The following is a 19,702-nucleotide window of genomic DNA, read 5'->3' as shown; positions in this document are numbered from 1 at the left end:
CTGTATTTTTTTGTTCTTTACACAATTTTACATGTATCTGTATTTGTATTATTTACTTTGTGTGTTCTTCTTGGTTTTTTTCTTTTATATATTTTATTTTGTAGGTTAGCCTTCCTAGTCAGCTTGCAAAAATATAAGGCCATTGTTCTACTTCTGGTTGACCCAAAGATTGCAAAGACCTGCATAAGAAATCGCAAGGAAAAGAAAAGAGAGGGAAAGCTACACCAACTAGAACAAGCCAACTAATCACTGAAAGTGTGTACGTGCTGTTTTAGTTCAAAACTCTATTAAAAATAGTCAAATGATCGAATGCGAATGTACACTGTCAATAGATAATGATGTGAAAGTACTCCAAGTATCATTTTTCAATAGACCATTAACAAAATTCAGATTTAGAAATAGTTCTTGAGTTGAATTTGAAAGTAGTCAATAAAAATAGTTGAAAGGCGGTTCGTGCTAGTGCAAAATAAATAATAATAGAAAGCATGAGATACAGTTAAGTTTCCGTTCTTAGAACAAGTAACCTAGGGATTGTGTTCATATTACAATTACTCAGCTCTTTATACTATGAACCAAGTTATACTTTTATTCATCATTGATTTCGAGTAACTTTACAAGTCTGAGTAATTAGACTTATATTTTTATGACTAGTTATACCTTAGATTAATTTGCATGTAGATCTTTCGTCCTACAATGTGCCTTATGTCCAAGATCACATAACATTCTATGTCTAGGTCCTTAGTTCCATATGCTCTTGTAAACTTTGTGATATTACCTCAATCTTCTCAGCATTAAGACTCAAATATAACATGTTAATTTAAGTAATCAATTTAGATTAACAAGACAATTCATAAGCTCAATAAAGAAAATAACATAAAAGGAGAGTGGATAGCAATGTAAATATAATTTATCAAGCTATCCTGTCCTTTAAAGGCATCCACCAAATTGAATCCGTCGAATAATTTAGCTCATAATTATGAGAAGAAATGTAGGCTTCATTGAAGAGAAATTCATAAGTAAAAGGTGAATGTAAGCTGAAACAAAACAGAAAGCAAAATAAAATATAACAAACAAATAAACTAAAGAAACCCCTTGTGACGAGCTCTACACTCTCTAGGGATGCTCTCTTAACTTGATTCAACCTCTTTCAAGGAGAATCCAATTTACAACTCTAACTCACCAGTATGGAAAATGTTTCAATGCTTGATTCTCCAAATGGATGGATGCAAAGCTTTATATAGGTTTCAAGGGGAATGGGTAATTGATGAAATGCATGCCCCAATTTGAATTAAGAAGATTCAGAGTGAACTAACAGCTTAGGGTCTCAAAATTAGTAAGTTAGCTCTGACCATGAAATTCCATTCGTACTAGTTTAGGGTACAACGTAGTCGTATTGTATTTTGCTTGTTGAGCAATGTGACTAGATTAGGGGTTGAAAACAGATGTCCTGCACATGAGCAAAAATAAATGACTTGAGCAAAGGTGCTGGAATGACACAAAATAGACCTAAACAAGCTGAGTTTTCACTTAATCATGACGTGCAGATCAAGAGCTTATAGTTATACTAAAACTTTATACAAGTTAATCCTACATTCAAGGCAAAAAGTATATAAAAGAGAGACTCATCACCTATTAGAGACTACTTGCTTAAAAGCTATTACAACAAGAGAGGAAGACGTGGCTTTATGTTTCGGAGTTGTACTTACAAATGGAACCCCATTGAGGGGAGAAGCCATGAAGTCGATTCCTCATTATGATATCACCAAGCTCATTAGGCAAGAAGGGCTCCGTTCTTGTTCTTTAAGCGCCATGGAGGTCAACACCCCATGTTAACAGATACTTCAGAACATCAAAATTTAATATTCATGGATGTGCCAAATGCTAAATTATGATAAAGCACCATAGACATGAGGAATAGAACGTACCTAAATGGCTACTGAGACAGCTTTCTCATTAAATGAATGCAATAGCAACCAGAGAAAAGGTCAGGCCTTTTTCCTTGTGAAGCTCAGTCTGTTCAAGGTATCACTCCAAGTTGAAGCAACAATTTGGAAATTCACCTGAGCTAAGAATCCAAGCCTTCTCATTTCTTACTTCTTTCTTGAGATAGAGAGATGGAGAATGAAGAAATAAGTTCACTTTTTTTTTTCTCTGTTTGATTTGATGGTTATGGCACAAGAAAACCATGCTAAGTACACAACCAAACAATTCCAAACACTATCTTCTGGTAGCTCATGCAATTATATGTCTTGTTTTTAACAAAAATTAAGGGTGAATGAGCAACTGCATCTCAAGAAATTTCAACAAAATCCTCTCTAATTTCATTTTCAACATGCATCTTTCTAATATCCTTGCTCAATGATTTCACTGTCAAGATTATGTCTTCAATCTTAGGATGTGAATTGTGAACTGAAAAAAATGTAAAACTGGTTCCATGAACCTCAATAGAACTCCATCCAGGTAGCTTTTTTAAACCAAGAGATCTCATTTGGGTCCATGCCGCCTCCACTCCATCCCATCTACTCATGGATGCATAACTATGGGCCAGTTGCACAAAATTTCCAGCATCCACAGGCTTTAATTCAAACATATCTCTAGCAATAACCTTTCCAAGTTGGACACTGCCATTCACACGACATGCGTCAAGGAGTATGCCTAAAACATCTATTGCGGGTTCTTTAAACATCATTTTATAGAAGCTATATGCTTCATCAACTTTTCCAGCTCGACTCAGGAGGTCAATGATGCAAGCTCGGTGTTCGAGATTTGGTGACATTCTGAAATCTTTAGTCATTGACTCGTATATGTTCAAACCTTGGATAATAAGTCCACTGTGACTACAAGCAGAAAGAACTGAAAGAAAAATAACATGATTTGGTTCCATCCCTGTGCCAAGAAACTCTGAATATTTCCTCAAAGCAATTTCACCTTTTCCGTTAAAACCATATCCAGCAATAAGGATGCTCCATGTTACAAGATCTTTTTGTAACATGTAATCAAAACACTTCTGAGCAGTCCCTAAGTTTCCGCATTTGAAGTACATGTCAACTAGAGCCGTTTCAGTCATAATGCATGGGATAAGGGAACTTCTAAGAACGAAGTTGTGAATCCACTTTCCCTGGAAAAGTGCACCAGCAGAACCACAAGCTTGAAGAAGTGAGGTCACTGTTATTGAGTCGGGCCTTTGAAAGCTCGTTCTCATTTCATTGAAGAAAAAGATGGCCTTGCTTAAATAACCATTTTTAGCATGTCCAGCCACAATAGCATTCCAAGAAACTAAATCCTTTTCAACCATCTCATTAAAAATTGAACAACTTTGCTCCAGCTTATTACACTTTGCGTACATGGTGACAAGAGAGTTTTGAGCAGGGATGTCTAGCAATATTCCTTGCCTTAATACATAACCATGAATCGAGGTACCAATATCACAACAAACAAGTTGGGCACAGGCTGAAAGAGCACTAGCTAAGGTAGCAGTACTTGGCTCGACATTTGATTCAATCATTTGATAGAAGACCCCCAATGCCTTATCAGCACAATCATTCTGAACAAGTCCTGATATCATTGCTGTCCAAAGGACCGCATCCTTTTCAGTAGTTGATTTGAAAACTTCATGAGCGAGATCCAAACATCTACATCTCAAGTATAAAACTATGAGTGCTGTCTCTACTTGTTGATCTATATCTGAACCATCCTTAAGAATCAGACAGTGCACTAACTTACCAAATCGAAGATCACCCTTTATAGCAGAAGCAGACAAAGCAGAACAAAAGGTCTGCTTGTCGGGTTTGATATCTTCAATCCTCATTCCTTGTATAAACTTCAATATTTCTTCAATGCCTCCAATTTTCGAATAGGCAGATAATAGTGAATTCCAAGAAACTAAGTCTCTGTAATCCATTGACTCAAATAAACTTCTTGCATCACCAATTTTGCCACATTTACCATACATATTCACCATGGAGTTCAATAAAGCTAAGTCTGACTCAAAACCATATAAAACAATCAAACAATGCAAACAAAGAAGAAGGGGAAGCTCTGAAATACCAGGAAGCAGACTCAAGAAGGTGACAGAAGTGGGCTGAATACCACTCTCCCGCATTTGTTTGAACATTGAAAAAGCAATGTCAATGTCCCCCTGTCGTGAGTAGCATCCAATTAAGGTGGTCCAAGGAACAACATTTCTCTCAGGCATTGTATCAAACACCTTGCGACCAAAATGAATGCACCCAAATTTGGCATAGAAACTAATGAGCGAAGACCCAATATAGGAATCATGAGAAAGCCCATTAACGATGACAGATTGATGAATTGAAAGGCCATTTGAAAACATGTTCAAATTGGTACAAGCTTTGAGGAGACTGGGAAAAGTGTATGCATCTGGTGGGGTATTGGTGTTTTGGAAAGAAATGTAGGTTTGAAGAACTTGATGGTGAGCGCCTTGAGAAGAAAGGCGATTTAGGAGAGAGTTAAATGATTTGGTGCTGCCATGGGCTATTGGCTCATGGATTAATCTGTTCATAACAATCCAACAACAAAATGCAATCTTCTATCAAAAGTTCACCAACTCCCAACAGCGATTATTAAAGAATTGAAGACGATTGAGGAAGAAATTCAAATACTTGTAAGAGTAGAATTCGATTAGCTGACCACAGTGCATCTTCTCAACGGAGTTGACAAAGATCTAACCAAAATCACGGTCTTCATCGCCAAGATTCAACACCTACCGAAGCAAAGCAACATTTTTTCCCATTATTTTTTTAAAATTTACCTTATAAACGTGAGGAAATTTCTAATTAATGAATCCCACGCTATTTTAAAAGCATGCCGGTGTGACATGAAATAAATGAATGAAGTATGAAAAATGGACTATACCCTTATGCTATAGAATTCTTTTTTGTGTTTAACTAAGGGTAATTTCACAAATAATATCTCTTTTTAGAAATGACAAAAATAAGGTGATAGGGAAAACTTTTTCTAAAAATAACGTAGTTATATAAACATAAATGTAGTTGGAAAGAATTGTAAAAAATAAGTATGGAAATCGTGGACGTGGTCCACGAGTTCCTTCTTAGTCAAATGTTGAGATTCTAAGACTATGAAACTCGTAGGTTCTCTCCACAATTTCAATAAATTTTTAGAGAAAAATTAAAATTAATTTAAATTTTACTTAAGAAATGGAGTGTAATTTTCTTGTGTATATGTTTATAAAACATAGTTTGACACATAATAGGAAAAATGATTAATCAAAATAAATTTAAATAAAAATATATCTAAAGTCAAAATTATCCATTACAAGTAACAAAAACTCATGAGTCATAAGGTGGTTGTTTTCTTTGACGCTAGCCATGACGATGTACAGTAATTCAAAATGTTGTTGATGAATTATATCATCAATATTTTATCAACAGACAACAATTCATTAGATTCATAAATTCTTAAAATGTTGTTGAGGTTGAAAATTTATCTAAAATTTGAAGGAGAAAAACCTCTGTGAGACTAAATGCACTGCTTTATTGATTTTATTTAATATTTTGAATTAGTAAAATTTTCTTTTCCTAATCTTATTATATTTCACATTAGGGCAAACTTTGGAGTACTCCACGGTAGAAAAAGGCTCCATGGTGCAACGCTACCTAAATAAAAATAAGGAAAAACAAATTTAAAATGTAAACCATAGGATTCATGTATCACCAACCATCCTTGATGGGTGGTTGAAAAGAATAATTGTTTTAAATGATAAAATTGCTGAAAATATTTTTAAGTATAACAAAATGTTAATGTCTATGATGATAGACATCTATGAGTAAACAATATACTACAATAGATATTTATCAAACACTAATAGATGTATTTATTACGGTATATCGCTAATAAATAGTGACATTTTGTTATATCTGTAAATAATTTATTTTATTTTTCTTCATTTGAAAACAACCTCTTTAAAAATCCATTTTTAATTTTTATGTATATTATAACTAACGGATATTCTACATTAAAAAAATACACAAATCAAAGAACTCGTGGATCAGGTCCACAATTTCATTTTGGTAGACGTAGACGCAATACACGTTTGTCAGAAATTATATACCTGGTCCATAATTTTCCACTCTATTTTTATCAAAACTTTTCCTTCCACTTTATTTTTTTTTGAAAAAAAAATCTGTTTAACTCGCGGACCCGAATTTGGTTGATTTGAAAAAAAATACATTAATAAGAGAAATAGCAAAATTGAAAGGTTCCATTTTGAAAAATAGAAAAAAAAATTGAAAATTAGAATATTGGCAAAATAATTTGCAAGATTATTAATTTCTAAATATCAAATGACCAAAATATTCAGTAAGACACTAATGACATTAATTAAAAAGATAAACATCCAAAAATGGTAACAACCAAAATTGTATTTAAAAAGTGGGATGCACCTTATTTTCAAAATTTTCAAATGTAAATAGAAGGGAGGGAAAGATCATTTTTATCCTAGGTGTTGAGTGTAGTTTTCATTTGATTCTTAAATTTTAAAGTGTCGCATATTTAGTTCTTAAGTTTTGAGTTTGGTTTTAATTTAGTACACGAGTTCCAAAATATTAAAATTTTACTCTATTTAAAATTTATTTCCATTTGATCCTTAAGTTTTAAGATTTAATTTTTAACTTTAATTTTTCATTAAATACTCACTTTTAGTCATTAACTTTAATATCTATTATTTAGTAAAATTTTAAATTAAATTTTAATAGTGATGAAAAGTAGTAAGTTTTAATTAGTTAGGACTCCTTTAATTCTTTTAAATTAATTAAGAGACATTAAAAGTAAAGACGGCAAGTGAGTATTTAATGAAAATTAGTGTAAAACTCTAAACCGAGGGATCACGGTGAAGTAAAAATCATCTCAAAAGTATAATTGAAGCATTTTTAAAACTTAAAAACTAAATTGAAACGTCAAACTCAAACTTGAGGGACTAAATACATAACATCTAGAAGTAGTTTAGAGATCAAATGAAAACTAAACCACGTACTTAAGGTCCAAAAAAAAGTTTTTTCTCCTTAAATATTAATACATGTACCAGCATCTAATGTAATTTCTATAAAGAAATATGAGAAAATGTGAAATGTGAAAAATAATATGAACACAGATCTTATATTATCAAATTCGAGGTGGGAGTTGAATTCATTGAGCAAAGATGTTCACAAAATGAAAAAAAGGAAAGAAAAGAAAAAGAAAAATTTAAAATTGTGGGCCCAAGTGTTGTTTACCAATTTGTTGAGGAGGGGATACCCAAACGCCATATTCATCAGTTGGCCAATTTGAGAAGTAACCATTTGAAGGTTGAAGAGAATGTGATGATCCATTAGGATTATTCATCATTGCCTCATTCCAAATCCCATCACTATACATTGTCATTGCCATATTTGTGAAGCCACTGTTGCACCCATTATTTGATATTATTGATCCTTCATTATTATTATTACTCCATAAGTACCCATTTGAATTTGATATTGTATTTGCAACTTGAGGGACTCTCCAATTTGAGTATTCTTGAGGGTTGGAATTGTTCATTGTCCCAAAAGTTGGGGCAAACAACATTGAATTTGATGGCAAACCAACACCTATGAAAACAAAATATTAGGTTAATAATATATATATATTGTATATGTTCTTTCTTATGATTATAAATTATATATGTTTAATCAAAATGAGAATAATATAGCTCAACTAACATTTGACATCCATCATATGGTTATTTTTTTTCTTCTTTTTAATGCTTTCATGTAATTATGATTTTCTGATAATGATTTCATCTTCGTTTGGTAATCATTTAGACCTTGTTTAGTAAATATTTGAGTTTTTATTTTTAGTTTTTGGAAATTTAAGCCTATAAATTCCTCTTCCACTTCTAGGTTTATTTACTTTATTATCTATTTTCTATCAAAGTTTTCAAAAATTAAGTCAGGTTTTGAAAAACAAAAAAAAATGGTAGTTTATGGAAATCTATTTCCGGAATTTGGAATTTGGTTAAGAACTCAACTTTTTTATTTAAGAAAAATGAAAACTATTGTAAGAAATTTAGAGAAAGCAAGCACAATTTTTAAAAACAACAAACGAAAAATCAAATAGTTACTATATACCGGGTCTTAATCTTTTGTTTTTGGTTATTGTATTTTTGTTTTATAAAAAATTCTTAATAATAGTTTTCATATTTCCTATATAAACATTTGAATTCTTAACCAAATTTCGAAAAAAAAAAAACCTAAATAATTAAAATCTAAGATACTTCCTAGAGCCTAGGAACATCACTTCCATCTATTGAAATCTCTCCTAAAATATAGATAAAAAAACATAGAAAACAAAATATGCATGGCTTTATTTTTAGTTTTTAATTTTTTTTTTCTTAAAAACTATGCTTACTTTCTCACAACTTCTTTACTATAATATTTCCAATTCATATTCAATTAAAACTTTAAACACAAAAGAATAAAACTATTTTAAAATATAAGTTTCCAAAAGAACATGTAGATGTTACTAAATTAGTGGCAGGGTTCATGGTGTATTATTCTTTTATTTGTCAATATTGTGTTATTGACAATTTTGGTACTTTAGGTTTGTGAAGATATAGACAATAACTTATTAAAACCCAAATTTAAAAAAAGGTAAGAAAAACAAACCTTTTCCCCAGATTAGTGTAAGAAATCATGAAAAAAATGAAACTATAATAATAATAATAATAATAATAATAATAATGCAGTAAATTTTAAAGGGGTAAAACAAATAAAAGAGTGGACACCTGTTGTTTGTGGAATTGAGGTGAGATCAGCAGCATGAGGAAGCTGGAGAATTTGATCATTAGAAGTCATTGTAAAGTGGTTTTGAAGAGGAGATTGAAAAAAAGGTTGTTTATGAAAGTAAGGGACATTAATGGTTGGATATGGCTTTTGGCTTAACTCAAACAAATGTTGATCAAAACTTATGAGCCTCTCAAAGTGTTTGTCCAACATTCCTGGTGGAAACATAATCAAATGCCTCCTACAAAGTAAAAAAAAAAAAAAAAACCATGTATAACACATCATTGTTAATGATTCATATCAATCTATTAAAGTCGTTCGATATAATCTATGATATGTTATTTGGAGTATTTTTAAAATGGTTAAAATCACTCGAAAAATATTTTCAATCAATTACAACTATTATCAATAGTATGAAAAATGTATTAAATCTAGAATTGATTTTGAGGGGTTTATGTTTCTCATATTCAAAAATCATTCTTTAAACCCCATTTGATAACTGTTTGGTCTTATTTTTTGTTTTTGTTTTCTTCTCACATTTTCTTACAATGGTTCGTATCTTTTTTTGAGTAAAAGTTGAATTCTTAAGCAAATTCCAAAAATAAAAACAAGCTTTATTTTTTTAGTTTTCAAAATTTGGCTTGATTTTTGAAAACATAGTAAAAAGTGGATAAGAAAGTAAGAAATTTTAGGGGTGAGAGGAGTGTGTTTATAAGCTTAATTTTCATAAACTAAAAACTAAAACCAAATGGTTATCATATGGGATCTTAATTATTTAGGTTTTGTTTGGTAACCATTTGACTTTTTATTTTTATTTTTAAAAATTTAGCCTATTTCATTCACATTTATTACAATGATTTACATTTTAGCCAAATCCTTAAAACAAAAAGAACTTTTTGAAGGTTACTTTTTTTTTAGTTCTAAAAATTTGGCTTGGTTTCTTAAACCATTGGTGAAAAATAGGAAAAAGCAGTGTCCATAGACTTGTTTTTTAAAAAACAAAAACAAAAAACAAAATGGTTAACCAAATGGACCTTAATTTTATACTTTTAAATGTAATTATAATATCCTCCAAATTAGCTTTGAATAAAAACATATTTAATAGTAATTTTGAAAATGACAAAAGTGATTTTGATTATTTTAAAATCACTCTCAAGCATGTTCCCAAGTCTATTAGGAAGTGATTTAACAATATTCCAAAATCACTTCTAAATACGCACAAACATGTCATGAAAAATATGTTTGAAAGTGATTTTAGATATAACTACAATGGTTTTAACCGTTTCAAAATCATTCCCGAACATATCGTAAAAACGAACCTGCATATAGGAGCTTGGCCTAGGGTGAAATCCAATCCATCAACCCATTTGTCATGTGCACGCTGCTCTACATTGTCGAGTTGCTCATACAATTTAGGAGGTTGTGATAGCTACAAATTCCAATCAACAACAATTTAATTAATTATATTACGAATCTATGCCCATACTATATACTTTAACCTTTATAATTCAAAACCCATTAAACCTAGTTTCCTCAATCATACTATATCATAATTAAATTACATAAATAAACTTTTCTTGATCATATTCACTTGTTATTCAAAAACCCTAATTGCTACAAATTTAGGTTAGAATTGTATAATTTACCATTTGAACAGTACTGACTTTATAAATAATCCCTATTTTAAAAGATTATTTATAAGAATTTTATCAAATAAGTTGTATCAAATTAAAACATTTCCTAAATCATAATCCTAATTGAATTCTTGTTTTAATTCTATATGTTATATTCACAACTTTTTCTTCAAACCCTTAGTTGTAACAAATTAAATTTCCTAAATCAATGAAATTAATTAATTTGCAATTGAAAAACATGAAAGAAAGAAAAAAGAAGGTAACCTCCAGTTCAAGAATTCCAGGTTCTTTGTGATTCAATGAAGCTCTAATTCCCATGATATTTGACCATTGAATTTCAATCTTTTCTCTAAACCCATTCCACAAAACCTCATAACATATTTGCTTCTTTACAAAATAAACCTTTACAACCAACTCATCCTTCTCATTCTTGGGCTCAAACTGCAAATATAAATTAATAAAAGTTAAGAAGAAAACGGCAAAGATTAATCTGTAGATCATTTTAGTTTAATTACCTTCCATTTGCCAATATAAAGACTTAGAGGGTTTAAAATGGATAGCATCAACTCTGTTTTATCCATTTTCTTTTGAAATTTTTGGCTTCGTGCTTTCATGAATCGATCTGTGTTGAAATTTGAAGCTTTTATGACTTAGGGCTTAGGGCTGCAAAAAGAAGAACAAACAAAGAAGCCTAGAAGCATATGAAAGAAGATATTTGGTATATAAAATATAAAATAGAAAAGAAAAAGATAGAAAGTAGATACTGTGTAGGGTTGGAATAGGAATAATAAGCTTTTAATTATGGGTTAATTTAGAAGGAAAATGTTGATGAAATAGCGTGGAATTAAGTTAATCACTAGAGAGAGGGATTTAGGGTTTCTTTTTCTTTATTTTCCTATTTTCTCTAATCTTAAAACAAATCTCTCCAACTTAAACAAACCTACCAGATTAGATGATCAAACTCTACTTCCACACGGATTTGGATTTCTTTTTAAATTTCAAAAACATAAAAGAAAACCCTAAAACTAATTATATATATATATATCTATATCTATATTTAGAAAGATTGAACTAGATTTAAAAGCATATTATCTATCTATATATCCAAAAAAAAATCTCATTATAAATTGACACGTTTAATGATAATATATATATATTTTAATTTCATGTTATCTTAAGACTTTTCATTCATACTAAATGATTATTTATTTTCTTAAAAGAATTATCTAAAACAATGATATCATTTAAAGATCATAACATTTTATTTTTTTTAAAAAAATTATCTAAAAACCTACCATTTACATAATGATAATAGATTGTTATTAATATAACACCCCCCCTGTTTCTTTTTTCTTTTTTCTTTTTTTTTTTAAAGTCTCACTCTAATATTTTGCTCCATTTTTTTTAGAGTTTTTGTTGTAACATATTCAATTTTTTTTTTTTTTTTTTTTTTTTTTTTTTCTTTCATTAATAACAACTCTCCCAATATTTCTTTTCCTGAGATGTTTTTGCTTTAGGTACCTCTTCTAGGCCATCTAGGAGAAGATATCACCTCTCCCTCTTTATTTAATGTATGTCCTCATTTTTATTTTTTTACTTTTTAATTTTGTGAAACATATAGAGTGACATAATATTTTTTTATATGCTTTCGTAGTTTTTTTAAGTATACTCAAATTCACTTATTGATTGACGAGGATAGAGAAGAATACCTTGTTTTTAGGTTCAAAAAATTTTTGTTCAAGCAATTTAGAGAAGAGAATGATTGACTATTTCTATGTTTTTCAATTTTTGTAAATACAAACCAATGAGTTTAGATTTTTTTATAATAATTAATATTTCTTACCTGCGTTTATTTTTTTTTAATCTTTTTTAATTTGTTGTAAATGCAAACCAATTCATAAAGTTATGAAACAAATTTTAAAATTAAGAAGAAGATCGTTGCAAATATTAATGGCATGTTTGGTAGAGAATCCAGATTCAGAAAATATATATTTGGCAGACAATCCAGATTCTGTTTCTAAAAACTATTTTCGAATTCTATGATCAAATCTGAAATCAATACTTTTATGTTTTCATTGTATCCGGATTTTGAATTTAAATGTTAAAATATTAAATAAATATGCATGATAACATTTAGAAATACAATATATTATGTTATAAAGTCAATTCATTTTAATAATATAATATGCACGTATTATAATTATATAACATTACAAAATAATAAAGAAGATTTTTAAAAATACAAAAATAAGGGAAACTATTTACACAAAATAGCAAAATTTTAATTTTCTTGGATAGAGACCGATAGAAGTCAAGATAAAAGCAGATCAGTATCTATCTGTATTTTTTTTAATATTTTCGTAAATAGTTTGACATTTTTTCAATTTGTGCAAAGTTTCCAAATAATAATTATATAAATTTTCTAAATATAAATCATATTCATAAATAAATCAATAATAGTTTATTATCAACTAAATATTAGTGGGTAACTACAATTAGTTTTATGATTTATAAATGTATACTACCATACACATTTTCAACAATTGTTTAAATTAGAATCCAATTTATGAATTTGTTATCAAACACATATATAAAAACATGAAATACAACCCTATTTTCAATGAATCCCATGTTTTTACATTTTTATTTTCAAATTCTATACCAAACCGGCCTTAAGTTTTTAGGTTTTTGCCTGCATGGAAAAATTAATAATATTTTTGTTTAAAATTTTGAAATTAGAAGGAAACACAATCATTTTTTTCCCTAACTATGAAAGAACTATTACAAAATTTTATACAAAATAGAAAAAAAAAGTTTAGTTTAAATTAAAGTTTGAAATTAAAATGATAATCCTATCATCCAAATCAATTAAATAGATTAATATAAATAAGTTATCATAAAATTTAAAAATAATACTTTGGTTTAAATTAAAGTAATAAATTGAGAGCATTATCAACTCACCCATTTCAAAATTTGAAGAAGAAAAAATATAGATTTATTCCGTTATGTGTTTGAAGATTACTTGATACATAGTATGACAAAAATTATTCTATTGTGTATGATAAAGATTGCTCTGTTGTGTATGACAAAGATTTGGGTATAGATTCATTGATAGTTTTTAATAGCTTATGTTTATATTTTTAAGAGCTACTTTTATGAAATTTCTATATGCTTTGATTATATCGAGTTTTAATTTGCTCATGATTTCCATCGTTTACCAAACTACCAATTTACATTGTGAGTATGAAAACTTTCTTTTTAACTTATTTTCTTATGAACTCCTACACTCGCTAGGCTTTTTAGTTCCCCCCCCCCCCAAAAAAAAAAAAAAAAAATCTTCTAGATAACATTTAAGGTTCCAACGATGTACAAGAGTTGAGATATACCACCAATTTTCTTTAGATTTTGCATTATTGCGTATGATTTTTTTTTTTTTTTTTTTTTTTTTTTTTTTTGCTTTTTTGCTTTTGCTTTTGTTGTTTTGCCTGGTAAGGTTTCAAATGATCAATAAACAAAAATTTGCATGTTTTCTCTTATTATGTTTTCATGATGTGGTTCGAGTGTTTTGATTTATCCTCTATTAAAGAAGGTGCAGGGAGACACACTTGGTGGTTGATTAAAAACAAATATTTGTGAGTGTTTATTGAGTTTTCTTACTGGCATGGTTTATCGAATTTTGGGAAAAACTCTGTCCAAAATTTTAATAAATTTTATAAAGTATTTGCTAGCTACCTATTTTGAAAAATATTTTTAGAGTTTGACAATGGATTTCATAATTGAATTAGAATCTATTGTCGTTATGCCACATCCTAGGTTTAGTAGGGGTAACTTGGGGTGGGGTGTGAAAAGAGTCGATTAAACATCAACAGAAGTCTCACTTTAAGAACCTAGATGATTACTTTAAAAGTGTCATGCATAAAATAGTTATAAGATCTCCCTCCAGATATACTTATGCTGATTGTATAACAGGTTCTATTGAATTGATTATTGTTGAAGATCCAATATTTTAAACAAAAATTAGTTGAAGGCTATGGAAAGTGATATAGACTCACTTCACAAGAATAATACTTGGGAACTTGTTAATAAACTAAAGGATAAAAGAATCATTCCTTGTAAATGAATTTTCAAAAGGAAAATCTCAGGAAATTTAACAGAAGAAGTGAGGTACAAAGATAGATCTTAAGTCCTCCAAGATGAATCTTAGGATCCCCCTTAGATGGAGAACTCTTTCTCCATAGCAATAGCTTAGGTTCCCCCTAAGATTGTGAGAATCTTTTCTCGACAGTGATGGCTTAGGCTCCTCCTAAGATCGTGATTATTTTCAACGGGTTGCACTCAACGGATGAAGAACTTGCACAGAGGAATATAGTGAGCAAAGAGCAAAAACACAATGTTGCACAATTCGACGACATAATAGAAAAACGTCTTGCTCAAATAACAAAAGTGACAACTCTAAATGATCAACAAAATTCACCTTTAATAGTCGAACCAAGAAAGGAAATAAATTCACATTTGGAAAAGATAAGTCACTCATCAATAAAGGAAAATATATGACGAAATGAATTAGTTGAATTTTTCCTGATAAGGAAAAAGATATTATGTAGGAAAAAATATTTGTTGTTTGAAACAAATGTTAAGACTTTATTTGAGACAACTGCAGAAATCAATGTCTTAAAAAAAAAATATAAAGCCAACTAAACAAATCTCCAACAAGCTCCCCCCTTTGGCTTATATTTTTGTTTTTTTTCAAAGACAGTACAAGAATCAGACAACCAACCATTAAAAAAAAAAGATGTCTGAAGTCGAGTCTTAACAAGTATAACAACATCACCAACAACAATATAGAAAAAGCAAAAACAACAAAGAGTTCTAGAATAGAATCAAAATTAATACAAACCACCAAGCTAAACAAAGCAACCTTAAACCAAACACAAGCACAGTTTTAGCACACAAAAACAACAAACTCAGAAGCAGGAGAACCAAACTAAACCAACTCTAGCAGCTCCAATCCCAACTCTCCCCCTTTCTGGCTTAAAAAAAAAATAAATCAAATCCTCATTTAAGAAGATGAAGCCACCAGCCCTGGACAAAATAGACCGACCTCAAATTTTGTTTCGTGAAGCATCTGCACCATGGACTCAATATCACAAAATTCATTCGATAAAAGTTAAAGAATACGGCTACTAAAGGAAGACTCAATTAAAGCTCATTGGGCCCATCAAAATGTTGAGTCGAGATGGTAGTGTCAATGTTAGGAACATGGTGTCCCTGCAGGAGCTTGGGATGAATAACAAATAGAGCCAGAGGGTTCGGTAGGGGTAATCAAATCTAGTTTATGGGAAACAAGAATGTCACAAATCAACTTGGGATACAAATGGGCAAACGAAGGGCTTTGGGCCTAATATGCCTCTTTATCTGATTCAGAACAAATGCACCATAGTTGAACTGAGATCTAGTTCCAATATGATAGATCAACGTAGGAAGAGAAATGGAAAGTCTAGAATTATGGGAGGAAGGGCACCAATTAGATATCCCAATCCTGTATAGAAGAGCATATTTCATATTAAGCACAACTGAAGGCAACTGGCCCTTCCTAGGCTAAGATAAGCGAGCATCCCCTGTTAATTCAAACACAAAATCCTTTAAAGATGAACGTTGTTCTGTCACATTCTCTGGCACATTCCTATGAAGAAATTGGTTGATTAGGATAGGAGATAAAACAAATGAATGTTTTTTGATATGGACTTTCTGGTAGTCAGGACTAGCTGAATCCACAAAATCTGATGATAAATTTACTATAAATTCCCAAACAAGTTGGGGATAATAGGGCCCAAAATTCAACATAGTTCTTTCTAACCCAACAGTAAGTAGCAATTCCATGAGGTCAACACATTTCTGAGTACGTTCGGATGAAGTTTTCATTCTATACATGCCAGATCATGAATTAGTAACTGCATCCAATCTCCCAAAAAATCCCGTATTTTTTCTTTGTTTCGAATCCGATAATTTTTCATTTTCGATAGCTATATTAGGAGTATACTATAATTTCAAGAATAAATAGATAATTCTTTTTCATGAAAAATATTCTTTTTGACCATATATTTCCACAAACTAGCACTCTCCTCAAAATGGAAGGACACCCCGTCCAAGGGAATAAGAGGAACATTAGTACTACCAGACTGCTTTCCCTTGTCTTTTGCAAAAGCATGAGAGACACGGACATTTCCTGCGTCCTTATTTTCAAAGGTGCTACGAAACTGCCGATTGGAGTCCTCAGAAGAAGGCTTGATAGAATCATTTTCTGAAGTCTCATGCAAACATCAACATTAGCTTCCTTTGATCGAAGCTCTGCGATAGGAACATTATCTTCATTGTCTTCATCGGAAGAATGGACAAAACTAGGAGATTTTTTAGAACTTTGATTACTTAATTCAGGGTTAATATCAGGCAAAACAACATTCTTTAAATTCTAATCATTCACAGTAGTCAGAGGATCATCAACCACAATTCCTTGGTCAAACATAATAGATATCTCAAGAAAAGTCTTAACACTCTCCTCAACAGGTTGAGCCACTTCTCAAGGCTCTATACTAATAACAACCAAATTAATAGAAATATTTTGCAAAATAGTAGCACCTGGTATAGAAGAGGCAGACACAATATTTTTAACCACAGAATTTAAATATTTTCTTCATTCACATTAACACCTTTATTTTCGTGCAACTCAGATTCAGACACAATAACATTCTCATTATCAGTCAACCCAATATCAGTCTTACGAGAATCATCATCACCTGTAACATTATTATTAACATTCAGATTATCAACTTAAGAATCAACATTTTGATTTGCAGTTTGTAAAGCATCAATAACAACATTACTATAAAAAAAAACCTAAAATCCTTTTGAGCAACAAAAGGCTAATCAACACAGTCTTTTACCAAATACTTGGGATTTCTAAGGAGAGTAATAAAATCATGCATGTGGTATGAAGAATCACTAGAAGTTGATCTTTCAAGATTGAGATGAATTTCAGCCTCAGAACCCACTAAATCAATCATTGTCAAGGTAGAGGAACTAACCTTTTCTTTTCCTTTTATCTCAATAGAAGAGCTAGCATTCGAACGAATGACGTTTTGCTGAGGGAGGAGGAACGTCGATTTCCTTCTTCGATATAGACAACCCACGAACTTAAACATCATATTTTTTGCTGATAGAAGGAGGAACATCCTCCCCAACATGTAATTTCTTTTTTGCATTTTCTTTAATTCTAACCATCTTACGGTTAGAGGTATGAATACCTTGACGAGTACTCACCATTAGAATGGACTTAGTATGATAAGCAAACAAAAAAAGTTGAAGACAGACAGTTAGATAATGAAAATATCTAGGATGTAGCAACGAAACTTGTCACGATAAAACTACCAACAGAACAAATTCAAAATTTGATTTGAAACAAAAACATAATTAACTGGTCACATCTCCTCAACTACCATCGTTAAGATAGATTTAATTTGAATTTGTAAAATGGGATTGCACGCGTGATGAGCCAAACTCCTTCTCAGACCAGCTTAAATGATTAATTGTTATGCCTTCAAAGCATACAACCTCAAAACAGCCCTCAGGGCCTCAAACTGGACAACAACTAAAGCCTTTGTGAAAATGTCTGGAATTTGATTTTTCGTGCTAATGTGCTTTAACATGATTTGTTTACTCTCAACCAGATCACAGATGAAGTAATGACGTATGTCAATGTGCTTACTTAGACTTATTGGGGTTGATGTCCTAAATCTCGTGGGTTCTGTAGTTTGTAATTGTAATATACAAACATTTGATTTATTTAATAAAATATGAGATGTTTTATTCAATATTTAGTAGCATTAACCCACAAACTAATAAACTAACATCCAAGGTTATTATCTGTGCTTAAACATGTATATGGAGACATACAGGTGGATCATGTTTAAGTGATAACTCAAATGGTCTGTAGTAGATGGATAAAACTAGGTACCTTATCCTGGTGACACTACGAATATGACCTTCTTTGTTGATGTTACAATTGTTGTAAAGTGTTGCAAAAGATCTGATCCTGATCATTCATGTAGAGACATGTGAGCAGGGGTGTTCTATACAAAGGAGTTTGTATAAGATCGGACCACGAAATGAATAGTCTCATTATATAACACCGTTCATAATAGAGACTTACATTTTACCAGGATGACCATAGGTGACATAACTTGAATCTTGAGTGAGTTGTGAACTTCTGCTTGTGAAGGCGGTCCTTTGATTTGTATTGGTGAGAGTGGCCAGATCGCCGACTCAATAAACGTACTATTTTGGAGATTCGTCTGATTAGGGAGCTGGGAACAGACTTACACAAGACGGAATTCACTCATTCCCTAACGTTTGGGTAAGTAGATAAATTGCTCCCTTAAGGGTTGATTCCGGGACTTGAACAATGTGGCGCCACACCCTCTCTTGGTCGGAGAGGGGTTTGGTCATAGTTGGACTATGACTTATTGTTCATTAGAGGGATTGGTGGTACTTAAGGAGTTAGATGTAACTAAGGGCAAAATGGTAATTTTAGCCTGACTGTACTTACGATCAATTTATAAAGGGTTATCGCACCATTGATTTTTTATATCCAATGGAAACAGAAATATATTTGTAGTGCGAAGAGGCAGATGTCGGTCTTTAGTGGAGTGACCGACAGTTAATGAATGTTGCATAATTTAATTAAAGAGTTTAATTAATTATCTAAGTACCAATGGAGCTTCAATCTATAGGTCCATGAGGTCCCCTCTGTAGCTCAACAGATATTATTGAAAATTAATTTTAGATTAATTTGAATTGTTCATATTAATTGAGGAATTAATTATATGTGATATAATTAAATTAATTATATATTTGATATAATTAATATAATGTATTTAATACATTATAATATAAGTTTATTTGAGAGGAAATAAATATTTGAATATGATTCGAATATTAGTTATATGGATTGGATTCATATAATTAAATTTAGTGGCCACACCCTCTCTTAGGAAGAGAGGACTCGGTCATAGTGGGACTATGACTTATTGTTCATTAGAGGAATCAGTGGTACTTAAGGAGTTAAATGTAACTATAGGGACAAAACGGTAAATTGGCCCAACTGTACTCATGAGCGATTTGTGAAGAGTCATCGCACTGTTGATTGATTATATGGACATAGAAATATATCTGTAGTGCGAAGAGTGCAACTATCGAATTTTAGTGGAGTAACTGATAGTTAATGGATGGTGGATA

At 30.8% G+C, this 19,702-nt stretch overlaps 1 protein-coding gene across 2 annotated transcripts; it reads right to left on the bottom strand.

The window, feature by feature from the left end:
* Positions 1 to 945: 945 nt before the first annotated feature.
* On the bottom strand, positions 946 to 4,830 carry LOC120070701 (Tetratricopeptide repeat (TPR)-like superfamily protein). 2 transcript variants are annotated; one of them, XM_039022547.2, is made up of 4 exons: positions 4,623 to 4,830; positions 1,926 to 4,514; positions 1,707 to 1,839; positions 946 to 1,447 (listed from the first exon to the last, which is right to left on the bottom strand). In XM_039022547.2, the coding sequence occupies exons 1-2, from the start codon at positions 4,658 to 4,660 to the stop codon at positions 2,291 to 2,293; spliced, it is 2,262 nt and encodes a 753-aa protein (XP_038878475.1). In that variant the 5' UTR covers positions 4,661 to 4,830; the 3' UTR covers positions 946 to 1,447; positions 1,707 to 1,839; positions 1,926 to 2,290. The 2 variants fall into 2 exon arrangements, with proteins under 2 accessions (XP_038878475.1, XP_038878476.1); XM_039022548.2 differs by having other exon boundaries at positions 1,707 to 1,798.
* Positions 4,831 to 19,702: the final 14,872 nt, after the last annotated feature.

This window comes from Benincasa hispida, chromosome 2, assembly GCF_027475165.1.
Source record: "Benincasa hispida cultivar pf3 chromosome 2, pf3_genome.v1.1, whole genome shotgun sequence".
Lineage (NCBI taxonomy): Eukaryota > Viridiplantae > Streptophyta > Magnoliopsida > Cucurbitales > Cucurbitaceae > Benincasa > Benincasa hispida.
This window is presented reverse-complemented; position numbering and strand designations above follow the sequence as displayed.